This window comes from Pristiophorus japonicus, chromosome 24 (genome assembly GCF_044704955.1).
Source record: "Pristiophorus japonicus isolate sPriJap1 chromosome 24, sPriJap1.hap1, whole genome shotgun sequence".
Taxonomy (NCBI): Eukaryota; Metazoa; Chordata; class Chondrichthyes; family Pristiophoridae; genus Pristiophorus; species Pristiophorus japonicus.
Window position 1 is genome coordinate 2,620,727 of NC_092000.1, and position 14,794 is coordinate 2,635,520.

A 14,794-nucleotide genomic window follows, 5' to 3' on the forward strand; every position below is an offset into this window, starting at 1 on the left:
TTGTACCATTACTTAGCACATCTGCCCTCAGCCTTTGCGTGCTGTTCTCCCCTCCCGTCTGTTTCGGCCTGTTCTACCTATGGGCTGCCCCATCTTACTATACCAGTTCGGACCCGGTGTCAGACGCTGACTGAGCTGCAATCTGTTTTTATTCCCAGCCCTGACAGTAAGAGTTCCTAAACCCTCCCACTGGCCCGCCGCGACAGCATTGGTTCGGCTCGGCCCCGTCCCTTTAAACGCTGCCAACTGTTAACAGCCGCCAGTCTCCAGTGTGGTTCAGAATCAGCTTGTGCGGACGGAGATTTCTGCCATCGCTGCGGAGAACAGCTATTCCCACCTCGCACAGTAAGTATTTTCGGAATGCGATTTTTGCACAATTAATTATTTTGCAGTGCGATTAGAGGCGTCTGTAAATTGCGCTGTAGTTCGCTTAGAACCTGACAGAATGCTCCACCGTGCTGCCATTCTGGTTTGCACTCTGATTTTAGTTCAATGTTCAATCGTACTGTATATTCGGATTTAGTCACTTCCCAAACTCCTACGCCAGGTTGTACACTCTGTCTCACCGCAGGAGGCGAATATCCCGCACAGAAATCTATATTTAAAATGAAACTATTGGGGACTTTTATTGGAAAACATTTTCGGGACATAAAAAAAACGATTTGATAGAGTTGAGTATTAATGATAGTTATTTGGGGAGTTTTCTGTATTAAATGTTTGCTTTCTCTTGGCCTTAGGGCTGTGCTGAAGATTGTCTCCTGGTTGTGCTGGGATTCGGGAGCAGTGTGTGGTCAGGGAGACTCCTGGTGACTTTCGAGGACCCTCCCGAAGCCTTTGCTGTCAGTTGCAGAATCCGCCCGGCAGTGCGGCGCAATACAGGATAGTGCACCCAATCCCAGATCCTCGGGGTGACTGAGGATCTTCTTCGAAGGCACGCTGAGGGCTGCTCTCCATTTCTCCAGCTCCATCACTGTATTGAACTGTGGCACAAACTGGCCCACCGGCAGCAACCCAGGAACAGTCATCAGATCAAAGATCAATAATCCGTTCACTCACTTAAACCCCAGTAATTAACTACCAGCTGTCCAGCTCGATTTTCTGACTGACCAGTCATTCTTCAGTTCTGAGAAGGGTAAAGGACAGAAGTGAACATAAGTGAACAGAATGGATGTGGGGGTCAGACTGAGCCCAAGCTTCTGGGAATACTACAACAATGAGACAGTGGCCTTGCACTATAATTACACGGGGAAGCTGACTCCGGGCCGATACAAGGCAGGCCTGAAGGTTCACGCTATCATGTCTCTAATAGTTTGTGGTTTTATAATACTGGAGAACTTGCTGATCCTCGTAGCCATCTGGAAGAATAGCAAGTTCCACAAGCCCATGTATTACTTGCTGGCCAACCTGACTCTATCTGACCTGCTGGCAGGAGTCGCTTACATGGTCAATATCTTACTGTCCGGTGCCAATACCCTGAAGTTGACCCCAGTGCTGTGGTTCTTGAGAGAGGGCGGCGTTTTCATCACACTCACTGCCTCGGTCTTCAGCCTCCTGGCCATCGCGGTGGAGAGGCATGTCACCATGGTGAGGATGCAGTTGTACAGTGCGGACAAGAAGTGCCGGACGCGTCTCTTTGTGGCCGCAGACTGGTCTTTCTCGGTGTTCCTCGGAAGCCTCCCGATCTTGGGCTGGAACTGTATTGGGAACCTGTCAGAATGCTCCACCGTGCTGCCACTGTACTCCAAGAACTACATTCTGGTTTGCATTCTGATTTTTATTTCAATCTTGCTTGCAATCGTGATATTGTACATTCGGATTTACCGGGTAGTGATGTGCAACAGCCCCGAGGTGGGCACGAGGAGAAGCATGGTGTCCAGGAAATGCCAGAAATACCTGTCATTGCTGAGAACTGTCACCATCGTGGTGGGCACCTTCATCGCCTGCTGGCTGCCGCTCTTCGTGATGCTACTTTTGGACGTTTCCTGTGCCGTGGGGGCCTGCTGGATTATTTACAAGGCCGATTATTTCCTGGGACTGGCCATGATTAATTCAGCTTTGAATCCCATCATTTACACTCTGACCAGCAAGGACATGCGCCGGGCCATCCTGCGCCTGCTGTGTCTGACCAAAGACGGCGAACAGGCTAAATGCTGCGGGGTCCTGATCTCCGAGTGCAGCACCAGTCAGATGGACAGGTCCTCCCACAGGCATGAGCCCCTCCAAACCACCCTGTCCTCCGGCAACGGACCTCAATCCCCCACGCGAACCTCACTTGCCTGACTTGATCGACGCAGTGACCAGCATGGCACGGACCTCAGACGGGTGGCCTCCACCCGGGCAACTGCGCTCACCTTCCCTGCCTTGCGCTCTAGGAAGGACCGGAGGCTAGTAAGTCAACCCAGCAATGGCAACCTGCTCTGGTGCACAATGAAGAGAGTAGTCATGTTGGGACAGTAAAATACCAGCAACCTTGGGCAGCCAGGGCAGGGCCCAGGAACCTTGACCCTCCCGATTACCATTGAAAAGCTTTGAGCGGCTCCAGCACAGTTAAGGATTTGTAAGAGTTGATCTAGAATATTTCCAAAATCGGATCTGCGTAGTTTGCTTGTTTTTTTTTATGGACTTGTAATGGATGTAGCATCAAAAGGGTGGAGTTAACGCCCTTAACTAACATGGTTAACCTGGTGGAGGACGGTGCCTGGGTGGTTCCAGCTCTACCCCTGCCAGAAGAACATCTGTAAAGACATTGTTTGTTTGCCATCAGGAGAGTGCACCCCTGCAAACACCTACCCAACACTGAGGGGCGGCCTTGTCATCACAGCCTTCTCACCACACACTCTCTCTCTCTCTCTCCTCGCTCTGAGAGGCACCTCTTTCTCTTCTTTTTAAAAGTAAAATGTAGCATCGAAAGATCAATCAGACTTTTTATTTAAAAAAAGCTTAGTAACATCAGCACCTCGGGCTGGGATTGTACCTGTAACAACCCAACTTGGCAGAGCGTCCATGAAATGGAAACATCAGGTCAATTAGCCACAAACATCTAACTGCGTGGATATTTTAGATGTAAAAGGAAGCTCTCTGTGGTTCCACCGTCGTGTGTTGCAAGGTATAAAGTTGCTCAACGAATACCATAAATGCTGTACATTTATACTGAGTATCTCTCAGCGCCAGAAAACCTCAGCCTTTCAGAGATCCAACGCGACATTCTTTGCTCCAATCTGGTTGGACGCGGCAGCTCTGCTCATACAAGACGTTGGTTCGGGAGTCTAACCGTAAATGCACTAAAGTTGAATCACCCCGTGAAAGATCAGAGGACGCATATTCAAACTTAGCAATACAGAATTACTCCAAAGTAGGGCTACTGGGAAGACTGTAACTGAAGCAGGTCCTTAATCGCTTAAAATTTAAGGCAACTGCAAGTATCAAACATTTCTGGTAACTGCAAAGTCACACTGGTGCATTGTACTAGCTAGGAAATAATACGCATTGAATGTATTTGAGGAGATTTAGAGCGAATCCCAGTCTGATCCTATTATCCTGCTGGCAATGCTATATTGACATAAATCATAGAATCAGTAGGAGGCCATTGTGCCCGTCAACCCGCGCCGGCTCTCTGCTCTCTGCTTTCCGGCTGCTCCCAACCAGCTGCCTGTGTACACAGACTATCCTGCGATCTCAGCAACCAGGTAATGTTCTTCAGTAAAAGGCCCACAAGGTGGCTGTTTCACAGGCTCAACACGTGCATCTGCATAATCATGAAAGTAAAATCTGAGTGTGCCTCCTTATGTATGTAGGAAGTGTCTGCACATTGCCAGATTCCGAGTGTGAATGGTTGTGTCCTTTCTAGAGTTTACCACACCTCGCTGTATTAAAATCACATTGCTGACCTTGTGTTGTCACGGTCCCACACTAGCAGAACCTGGCAGGAATTGCAGAGAAAATTCCATGATTTGAAAAAGACTGTCAAGGTAAGGCTACGTGGGCCCAGGGGCAGCACACGCCAGCCCACATGACGTTATGTGTGCGCTCTAGGTCCGTGCAGCAGAGCTGGTCTCCTGTCGTCCTTGTTAACCCTTGCCACTGGATAAAGACCTAGCTCTGTCAAGGTGGCTGGTGTGCAATGGGCCACCACACGTTAAAAAAATCCACGCACAGGCATCTTCCACCCTTCAGGATGTAGCTCGGGATCCAGAACCAGAGGACAGTCTAAGGATAAGGGGTAGGCCATTTAGGACTGAGATGAGGAGAAACTTCTTCACTCAGAGAGTTGTTAACCTGTGGAATTCCCTACCGCAGAGAGTTGTTGATGCCAGTTCATTGGATATATTCAAGAGGGGGTTAGATATGGCCCTTACGGCTAAAGGGATCAAGGGGTATGGAGAGAAAGCAAAAAAGGGGTACTGAGGGAATGATCAGCCATGATCTTATTGAATGATGGTGCAGGCTCAAAGGGTCGAATGGCCTACTCCTGCACCTATTTTCTATGTTTCTATGATCTGGAACTTTAGGTCCTTCATTGGAATACCTGTGAACGTATCCTTTTTTGGAATGGAAGCAAGTCATCCACATTTCGAGGGATCGCCTATGATGATGTATTAAAATCACTGGTTAACAGTGAATCCTGGCTGTGGCTCAGGGTCCAAGATTGTTTTCATCACAAGGTGGTTCCCTTAAATGGAAGTGGGGATGGGGCAGTGCAGGAAATGGCCAGGGCTATTCAGGACTGCACCATGTCGTCCCACTGGGTTACTCTACCTGCCTGTCATCTTGGGCCAGATGGGCTTGAGAAAGCTTCAGTTTCAGTCTGTTCTGGACAATCCAAAACACATCAGAAGACATCAAATGTCTCTCTCTCTCTCTCTCTCTCTTTACATCTGGTTAATTCAAGCAGCATTGTATGGCTCAAGGACAGATGATATCATTTGTATTTCTTGTCAGATTGCATTAAGTTCCTGTTGGAGGTAGAGAAATACAGTCACAAGCCTGAGCTTCAGCAGCTGACATGAAGGAAGTGGAATGATGTACAATGAATAAGAAAATACTCAGAGGTGCCTTGTTACATTACTGTAATACTGATGTGGATTTTTTTGTGCCTGATATTTCTTTTTATCTAACTGTTTCTGCTGAAGGTGCCGGCTCTTTGATAGTTTGGTTCCATGGGTGCTGGGTGTCCTCCAGTATCTCATCCCAGCCTTCATTCTTCCCAATGAGTGTCGACAGGCAATTTGATGACGGAAGGCATTACAGTCCTCATCCGATATCCACACGTATGCACTTTTCAGCAGGGGTCACTGGTTAGCAATCAGGCTGCCCACATTTCCCCTGTGGCCTATTGGAGCCCCCAATTCCCTCCCCCTTAGATCAGCATCGACCAGCAATTGCAGGAGTCTCTCCTGTGGAGTGGAATCATACAGAGCACAGGTGTTTTTGGCCAATACTCTGTGTGGCCTGTGATTATCTGACTCATTTTCCGACTCTGGGGATGCTGCAGAGGACACAATACTCACAGCGACACTATGTCATAGAGTCGGCTTCTATTGTAAGTCTGCAAGACAGAATAAAGTGTTATATAATGTTGGGTCCTCTGAGGACTGGCAATACTTGAACTCCCCAGTCACATCTCATGGGACTAGCTAGGCCACTGAGTGGGATTGATCCCCTCATATCACAGCATCCCACTTTGTGTGCAAGGTGTCACTCCATCATTAATGGCACGGGGAATGCCTGAAGCAAATCAGCCATGTGACAATAACGTCTGCTTTGGCTCAGGATATGATACTGCCCAGAGAGAAATGAACGGATCAGGTCATTCCAAACCTGATTCTAAACAATTCAATATTCCCCCAACCCCCAAGACAATGATCCATTTAAATTGATTGTGTAGCTATAAACAGTATTTCAGCTGTGTGAATTGTAGATGAGAATGTTTAATTTAAATGCTTTGCTCTGCAATTTTGAATAAAGTTTTATTGCTCTACAACAATAGTGTGTTTATTATATACAGTACATTAACATAGCAGGTAATAGGTGTTGCAAATCACTGCAGAGAGTAGTATGGCACAGAATGTCACCCAGAAGCGCCCTGTGCAAGTGCAGGTCAGCCATTTCCTACACACAGAGGGAGGGAATTTGCAAACAGGAGAGGCAGCAGATGAGACAGCAGAGACTCAGGTTAATAAACTGACATGTCCACCACTATAGAATACATCTTGGTAATCTCTTCCATGGAAATTGGGAGCACAGCTCTCTTGGTGACTTAGCAGGTCAATGCAACGTTTAACTAAGATATACAGCACAGAGCAATCCTTCATCTCTGCTAAGTTAGCTGATTTTTGACAGGAAGCAGTAGTAAAGCTATAACTGGCTTTAGCACCCCAGGCAAACAAGGGAAAAATCATCCAGGATCTCTGCTGCAGAGTGAGGAGCCCTTGATAAAGTTAGCTCATGTACAATTGCAAAAAGGAGAATTGGAAAAAAAAACTACATGCTCTGAGAAAATGTACACCAAAATATTATTTACTTTGCATTGATAACAGGAACTTACTAAAAAGTGAACAAACTACTGGATTTTTGGCTTTGATGATTTCGGAGCGGTAAAATTTGCGCCCAGGGCCTCAGTAAGTAACATTGGGCAGCTGGGTCATGAGTCAGGGGGCACAGCGCTAAGGGAGGCGTTGTACACCTCTCTTGGGCACTAGCATGGGAAAATCCCAAGCTAAAGAGCCGGGCCAGGAGCACTCCGACAGATGCCTCGGGAGAAAAAAAAAAACCATAAAAACATTCCCAAACCATTGCCCAGGCCCCCACAACATAAATCGCAAAAAAAAAATTAAAAGAAAAAACAATCACACTTACCTTAGGAGTCGATTAATTACCTTTCTGCAGGCGACATCGTTGGACTGCCTGACTTCCCAGGCGTTCTCTGCGGGACGCGCTTCGGGGCGTACGGGTTAGACTGAAGTCAAAACTGGCACCGGTGTCACAACCAGGGACATTGCACACTGGCGCAGCTCTTCCAGGCCCACTGCTAAACCGGACCTGAGGATCGTTGCGGGGCGCTGGAACCTAACCGCTCGCCCAGAAGACCTCTCTGCTGCCATTGCCGCCACTCTGGGGCGAAAAACGGAGCGCAGAAGACCCGAAAATTTTCCTCGTAAAGTTTTAAATGGGGTCAAATCTAGTTTTACCATTTGGTAATTGGTTGATTTTGCTGCTAGACTTCAAAATAGGAGTCAAGGGCTCTCTGAAAATAATTTGGGAAAGCAAAGATTTCTTGCAGTGGCAGGAGCTGGTGAGCATTTTGCACGGGATCTTGCAATTGGTGCGCGACCGTGCACTTTAAGGGGAACATTGATGTGCGGCCCTCAATAGCTCACCAAAACGTGTTAAATGGCCCTCTGGCCCAAAAAATTACCCATCCCTGGCATAGCTGATATACCAAAGTCTCTGGCATGGGCCTAGAACCCACAACATTCTGACTCAGAGTCAGAGTTGTAACACTGCACCAAGGCTGACACTTATTGATGGTAAGAGCCGCTCTGCTTGCTGAGTGCAGTCACATTGCAAATGCAAAGTTCTCCTTGGGTCAATATTTGTAACAAACTGACAACAGTTTTTCTGTGAACACATTTACAATGTCGATACACATAGTGAGCAGAGCTCTTCCTCTCCCATGCTAGCCATGTCTATGAGATACTGTAAATCAGAAAATATTAACGTGAATTATATTTTTGCACAGCCCAAGGTTGCCAGTATTTTTCCGCAAAATGAATTTTGCATAGATATTTAATTCATCTGAGTCAATTTTTTTTACATTAGTGCGTTTTAAATCGTACTTTTAAACACTTCTGATCATCATCCGCTGGTATTTCACATGTCAGTTCTACTTCTTTCTTTTACATTCAAGAGCAAGAAGCACAAGCTTAAAAAGATTCTAGATGAGATTTCTAATTCATCTTTTCCCACTAATATGCAGAACCATTCTGGAAGAACTGACTCTTGCTAACAGCTGAATCTCAAACACAGCTCCATATTTCTAAATGCTCATGCAATAACAAGAGCACCAATAGCAAACAGCAGGACTGTCAGGAACGTAAAGTGTTCCGAGATTTACTATCAAATAAGCTTGATGATATTTGGGTTCTGTTCAAAAATAGGAACATACATTTGCCTGCAAATGTTTCCTGATTTACAACAGCAGGCAAGCTACTGAACCAGACAGGGCAGATACCTCTCATTAGGCTTGCCGGTCTGTGAGTGGCTGAGCAGATACAGAGGTGATTGGAGAAGACAATTTTTTAAATATTGCCGTGTCTGTTTCAGCTTTAAAGTTGGGGGGTTGACATCACCATTGGGTTGGTTTTGTTCTGCATCAAAGACATTTACCCTGCCAACAAAGAGTAACCATCCACTTAGATTCTTATTGCCTTAAGTCAAATATAATTTTAAAAGCCACAGCAGTATATAACCAAGCAGTAATTAAATTAATATGTGACCCACCTTAAGTGAACATTGCTGCAGTGCAGTAAATCCCTCCCAGCTCCCGTCCCAGTGGATTAATGCATCATGTGGTGTGGCAATGAGCCACACAGACCAGGATAGAAACATAGAAACATAGAAAATAGGTGCAGGAGTAGGCCATTCGGCCCTTCTAGCCTGCACCGCCATTCAATGAGTTCATGGCTGAACATTCAACTTCAGTACCCCATTCCTGCTTTCTCGCCATACCCCTTGATCCCCCTAGCAGTAAGGACCTCATCTAACTCCTTTTTGAATATATTTAGTGAATTGGCCTCAACAACTTTCTGTGGTAGAGAATTCCACAGGTTCACCACTCTCTGGGTGAAGAAGTTCCTCTGCATCTCGGTCCTAAATGGCTTACCCCTTATCCTTAGACTGTGACCCCTGGTTCTGGACTTCCCCAACATTGGGAACATTCTTCCTGCATCTAACCTGTCTAACCCCGTCAGAATTTTATATGTTTCTATGAGGTCCCCTCTCATTCTTCTGAACTCCAGTGAATACAAGCCCAGTTGATCCAGTCTTTCTTGATAGGTCAGTCCCGCCATCCCGGGAATCAGTCTGGTGAACCTTCGCTGCACTCCCTCAATAGCAAGAATGTCCTTCCTCAGGTTAGGAGACCAAAACTGTACACAATACTCCAGGTGTGGCCTCACCAATGCCCTGTACAACTGTAGCAACACCTCCCTGCCCCTGTACTCAAATCCCCTTGCTATGAAGGCCAACATGCCATTTGCTTTCTTAACCGCCTGCTGCACCTGCATGCCAACCTTCAATGACTGATGTACCATGACACCCAGGTCTCTTTGCACCTCCCCTTTTCCTAATCTGTCACCATTCAGATAATAGTCTGTCTCTCTGTTTTTACCACCAAAGTGGATAACCTCACATTTATCCACATTATACTTCATCTGCCATGCATTTGCCCACTCACCTAACCTATCCAAGTCGCTCTGCAGCCTCACAGCATCCTCCTCGCAGCTCACACTGCCACCCAACTTAGTGTCATCCGCAAATTTGGAGATACTACATTTAATCCCCTCATCTAAATCATTAATGTACAGTGTAAACAGCTGGGGCCCCAGCACAGAACCTTGCGGTACCCCACTAGTCACTGCCTGCCATTCTGAAAAGTACCCATTTACTCCTACTCTTTGCTTACTGTCTGACAACCAGTTCTCAATCCATGTCAGTACACTACCCCCAATCCCATGTGCTCTAACTTTGCACATCAATCTCTTGTGTGGGACCTTGTCGAACGCCTTCTGAAAGTCCAAATATACCACATCAACTGGTTCTCCCTTATCCACTCTACTGGAAACATCCTCAAAAAATTCCAGAAGATTTGTCAAGCATGATTTCCCTTTCACAAATCCATGCTGACTTGGACCTATCATGTCACCTCTTTCCAAATGCACTGCTATGACATCCTTAATAATTGATTCCATCATTTTACCCACTACCGATGTCCTTATTGAATCGTTGACTGTGCTGAGTTAGCTAATCTCAGCTGAGCAACATTAGTCTCCATGCCCTGAGCTAAGAGGAGGGAAAGTCCATCAGGATTGCCAATTCTGATCGTTAGAGAGTGATCCACGCTCTTATTGTCCAATAGTCTTGAAGTATGGCCATTTTGGTGGCTAAGCAGAGAGTTGCAAGCACCTATTCTGTAATGTATATAATGACTCGAAAGACTTGTTACTGTAAACTCACTCAGGTGCAAACCTGGTTCAACTTTATTCGCGCCCAAAGTGCACACATGACATGGTACTCGCTCTTATATACCAGAGCCCGCGCACATGCACGTACAGCCCGAAGACCTCCGACAGTGGTGCCCCCTGGTGTCTAGTGACCCCAAGCATCAATACATAACAACATCTCCCTTCAAGACCTTAATATAAGTCTCTTTACAAATTACGATGGTCTGGGGCTTTTCGCTCACGAGTTGATTGCCTCAGTTCAACTCCAGTTCTGGGCGAGCATTCTGAATCAGTTATGGCTAGAGGCTGAGTAACCAATCTGATGGGAGTGGTAATGACCCTATCAGAGACTAACAGTCCAGATTCAGTAATGACAGCAGAGTTTTCTGATGAATGAACATTGGTTGGTTGGTCACTGACTGCATCTTCCTCAACTGATTCCGATTCATCCGTGTGCCGCAGTTTTATTTGATCAACATGTTTCCTGCATGTTTGCCCATTCTTGAGCACAACAATAAACACTCTGTTACCCTCCTTGGCCGTAACAGTACCGGCGATCCACTTTGTACCTTGACCATAATTCAGCACATATACTGGATCGTTGACAGAGATGTCACGTGACACAGCAGCACGATCATGATACCATTGCTGATTTTGACATCTGTTTTCAACATGATCATTCAAATCAGGATGGACAAGAGTAAGCTTGGTCTTGAGACTTCTCTTTATCAGTAGTTCAGCAGGGGAGACCCCGGTAAGCGTGTGAGGTCTTGCCCTGTAACTAAGCAATATACGTGACAAATGAGTCTGCAGTGAACCCTGAGTCACACGTTTCATACTTTGCTTGATCGTTTGAACCGCACACTCTGCTTGACCATCAGATGCAGGTTTGAATGGAGCATACCTTACATGTCTGATACCATTGAGTTTCATGAACTCTTGAAACTCAAGACTTGTGAAGCAAGATCCGTTATCGCTCACAACAATGTCAGGCAAACCATGAGTAGCAAACATGACACAAAGGCTCTCAGTAGTAGCTGTGGACGTACTGGATGACATAATAATACACCCTAGCCACTTTGAATATGCATCCACCACAACAAAAAACATCTTTCCAAGGAAAGGGCCTGCAAAATCGATGTGTATCCTCGACCATGGTTTAGATGGCCATGACCAAAGACTCAGCGGACATTCCGCTGGTACTTTACTTAGCTGCATGCACGTATTGCACTGATGCACACATGATTCCAGATCAGAGTCAATTCCAGGCCACCAAACATGAGTCCTGGCAATGGCTTTCATCATGACAATACCAGAATGAGTGCTATGTAGTTCACGTACAAATTTTTCTCTGCCTTTCTTAGGCATAACAACATGATTGCCCCACAATAGACAATCTGACTGAATGGATAGTTCATCTTTGCGACTGTTGTAAGGTTTGGTCTCATCACACATTTCCATAGGTATTGCAAACCAATCACCACTGAGGACACAATGTTTCACAACCGATAAAGTAGGATCATGGTTGGTCCAGAGCCTCACTTGTTGAGCAGTGACAGGAGCTCCTTCACTCTCAAAAGCATCCATTACCAACAGTAGATCTGCAGGTTGAGGCGTCTCCACTTCAGGTGTGGGCAACGGCAGACGACTCAGTGCATCAGCACAATTCTCAGTGCCAGGTCCATGACGAATAACATAGTCATAGGCAGGCAATGTCAACGCACACTTCTGGATATGGGACGATGCATTGGTATTAATACCTTTGTTTTCCGAAAACAATGAAATGAGTGGCTTGTGATCCATTTTGAGTTGAAAACAAAGACCAAATAGGTACTGATGCATCTTTTTGACCCCATACACACAGGCCAAAGCTTCTTTTTCTACCATGCTGTAAGCTCTTTCCGCCTTTGACAAACTTTTCGAAGCATACGCAACAGGTTGTAGCTTACCCAACTCATTTGCTTGTTGGAGTACACAGCCAACCCCATATGATGAAGCATCACAGGCCAATACAAGATGCTTACAGGGATCATAGTGAACAAGCAGCTTGTTCGAACAGAGCAGATTCTTGGCTTTCTCAAAAGCTCTATCTTGAGATACACCCCAGACCCAGTTGTTGCCTTTTCTGAGCAGCATGTGCAGTGGCTCTAATAAAGTGCTCAATTTGGGTAAGAAATTACCGAAGTAGTTGAGTAGCCCAAGGAATGAACGCAGCTCCATCACATTCTGAGGTCTGGGTGCATTTTTGATGGCCTTGGTTTTCGAATCAGTAGGCCTGATGCCATCAGCAGCAATCTTCCTCCCCAGGAATTCAACTTTAGGTGCCATGAAGATACACTTCGAACATTTCAGCCTGAGTCCCACTTTGTCCAGACGATGTAGGACTTCTTCAAGATTGTTCAGATGTTCAGCAGTGTCGCCACTTATGACCAGAATGTCATCTTGAAACACGACGATTCCAGGAACGGACTTCAGTAGACTCTCCATGTTCCTCTGAAATATGGCTACAGCCGAACGGATTCCAAAAGGACACCTGTTGTAGACAAACAGTCCTTTATGGGTGTTGATGTAGGTGAGTTTCTTCAAAGTATCGACAAGCTCCTGTGTCATATAGGCAGACGTCAGATCCAGTTTAGTGAACGACTTTCCACCAGCTAGCATGGCGAACAGGTCATCAGCCTTCGGTAGCCAATACTGATCCTGTTTCGAAAATTGGTTAATCGTAACCTTGTAAGCTCCACAGATCCTGACAGTGCCATCACTCCTTAACACAGGAATGATAGGACTGGCCCATTCGTTAAATTCAACCGGTGATATGACCCCTTCACGTTGGAGTCTGTCAAGCTCAATTTCGACCTTCTCCCGCATCATGTACAGAACAGACCGAGCTTTATGATAGACAGGCCTTGCATCAGAATCCAGGTGAATCTGCAACTTGGCTCCAGTAAAATTGCCATTACCCGGTTGAAACAAAGAAGGAAACCTCTTCAGCACTTGAGCATACAATGTATCATCCACCGAGGACAACACTTTGGTATCATTTCAGTTCCACTTGATTTTCTCGGCCAATTCCTTACGAACAGCATTGGACCATTGCCTGGGACGATCCATAATGGGAAGTCATGAACCACACCATCATACGACACCTTGACTACTGCACTGCCAATCACTAGTATGAGTTCCTTAGTGTAAGTACGCAACTTGGCATTGACTGAGCTCAGCTTAGGCTTCACAGCCTCAGTGTCCCACAACTTGTTGAATGTCCTTTGGCTCATTATCGACTGACTCGCACCCGTGTCCAGCTCCATTGCTATAGGCACGCCATTCAGCTTAACATTAACGATTATTGGCTGGCTCTTTCGCATGAACGACTACAGACCATACACTTCTTCCTCGGGTTGTATATCTGGGCCAGCACTGGACTGGTCATCATCAGCAATGTGATGAGCGGCAGCACGCCTGCTCAGTTGTGGGCACATTCTCTGAAGTTACCCCACTTTGGAACAGCCTTTACAGATGTACTGTTTAAACCAACACTGATGAGGCCGATGTGCCCCCACAACGCCAACAGGGTGAAATCGGATTCGTACCAGTTGGCGGACTGTGAGCAGCTACAGGTTTCACCTAAGCAGTCGAGTAGGTCCTGCCATAAGCAACTCTGCCAGACAACGACACAATCTTGTTTACAGTACTTGCCATGGAGCTCTGCCTTAAATTATCATCAGTCACCATGCATGCCTGGGCAGTCGCAATGGCCTTGCTCAAATCCAGCCTTTCTGCAGCCAATAATTTCTGAAGGATCACATCATGGTTGATGCCTATCACGAAGAAATCTCGCAGCATGTCTTCCAACGCGTTTCCAAACTTACACGGCTCAGCCAGACATGTTAGGTCGGTGACGAATCCCGATACATCCTGGCCCTCAGCACGAACATGTGTGTAGAAGCAATAATAATGTGAGATGATGGTCTCCTCTTTTGGCTTGAGATGTTCACGCACCAAAGCGCACAAATCCCCATACTCTTTGTCCGTTGGACGTGCAGGCGAGAGAAGATTCTTTATGAGGCCCCATAAATTTTTGGAACACAAACGGTGAGAAAAACCGCCCTGCGCCTAACTGCGTCACCAGCTTCCTCCATTTTGTTGGCCACGAAATACTGATCCACGAAATACAGGTCGATAAAATCCGCCCAATCCTCGCCATCCACGAATCTCTCCAGAATTCCAATGGTGCCCATTGTGCATGCGAAGGCTCTTAAGTTACTTCGTCACCAAATGTAATGTATATAATGACTCGAAAGACTTGTTACTGTAAACTCACTCAGGTGCAAACCTGGTTCAACTTTATTCACGCCCAAAGTGCGTACATGACATGGTATTCGCTCTTATATACCAGAGCCCGCATACACGCGTACAGCCTGATGACTTCCGACAGTGGCGCCCCCTGGTGTCTAGTGACCCCAAGCATCAATACATAACACATTCAGTTTTACCCAGTGTGAGACACTGTCTTCCTGACAGGAGGAGTAAGGGAAGAATGAAAATAAAGAAATCACACGGGATGATGTAGATTA

The 14,794-nt window shown here is 46.3% G+C and overlaps 1 protein-coding gene across 1 annotated transcript; it reads left to right on the forward strand.

Annotated features, from left to right (window-relative positions):
• The first annotated feature begins 875 nt into the window (after positions 1-875).
• On the forward strand, positions 876-5,917 carry LOC139237877 (sphingosine 1-phosphate receptor 1-like). Its single transcript, XM_070867127.1, has 2 exons — positions 876-3,686; positions 4,939-5,917. Exon 1 carries the CDS (start codon positions 1,165-1,167, stop codon positions 2,278-2,280), a length of 1,116 nt encoding a protein of 371 aa, XP_070723228.1. The 5' UTR covers positions 876-1,164; the 3' UTR covers positions 2,281-3,686; positions 4,939-5,917.
• Positions 5,918-14,794: the final 8,877 nt, after the last annotated feature.

Excerpts from the sequence above, each read along its gene's own strand:
- LOC139237877 (XM_070867127.1), top strand. The coding sequence starts at position 1,165 with ATGGATGTGGGGGTCAGACTGAGCCCAAGCTTCTGGGAATACTACAAC.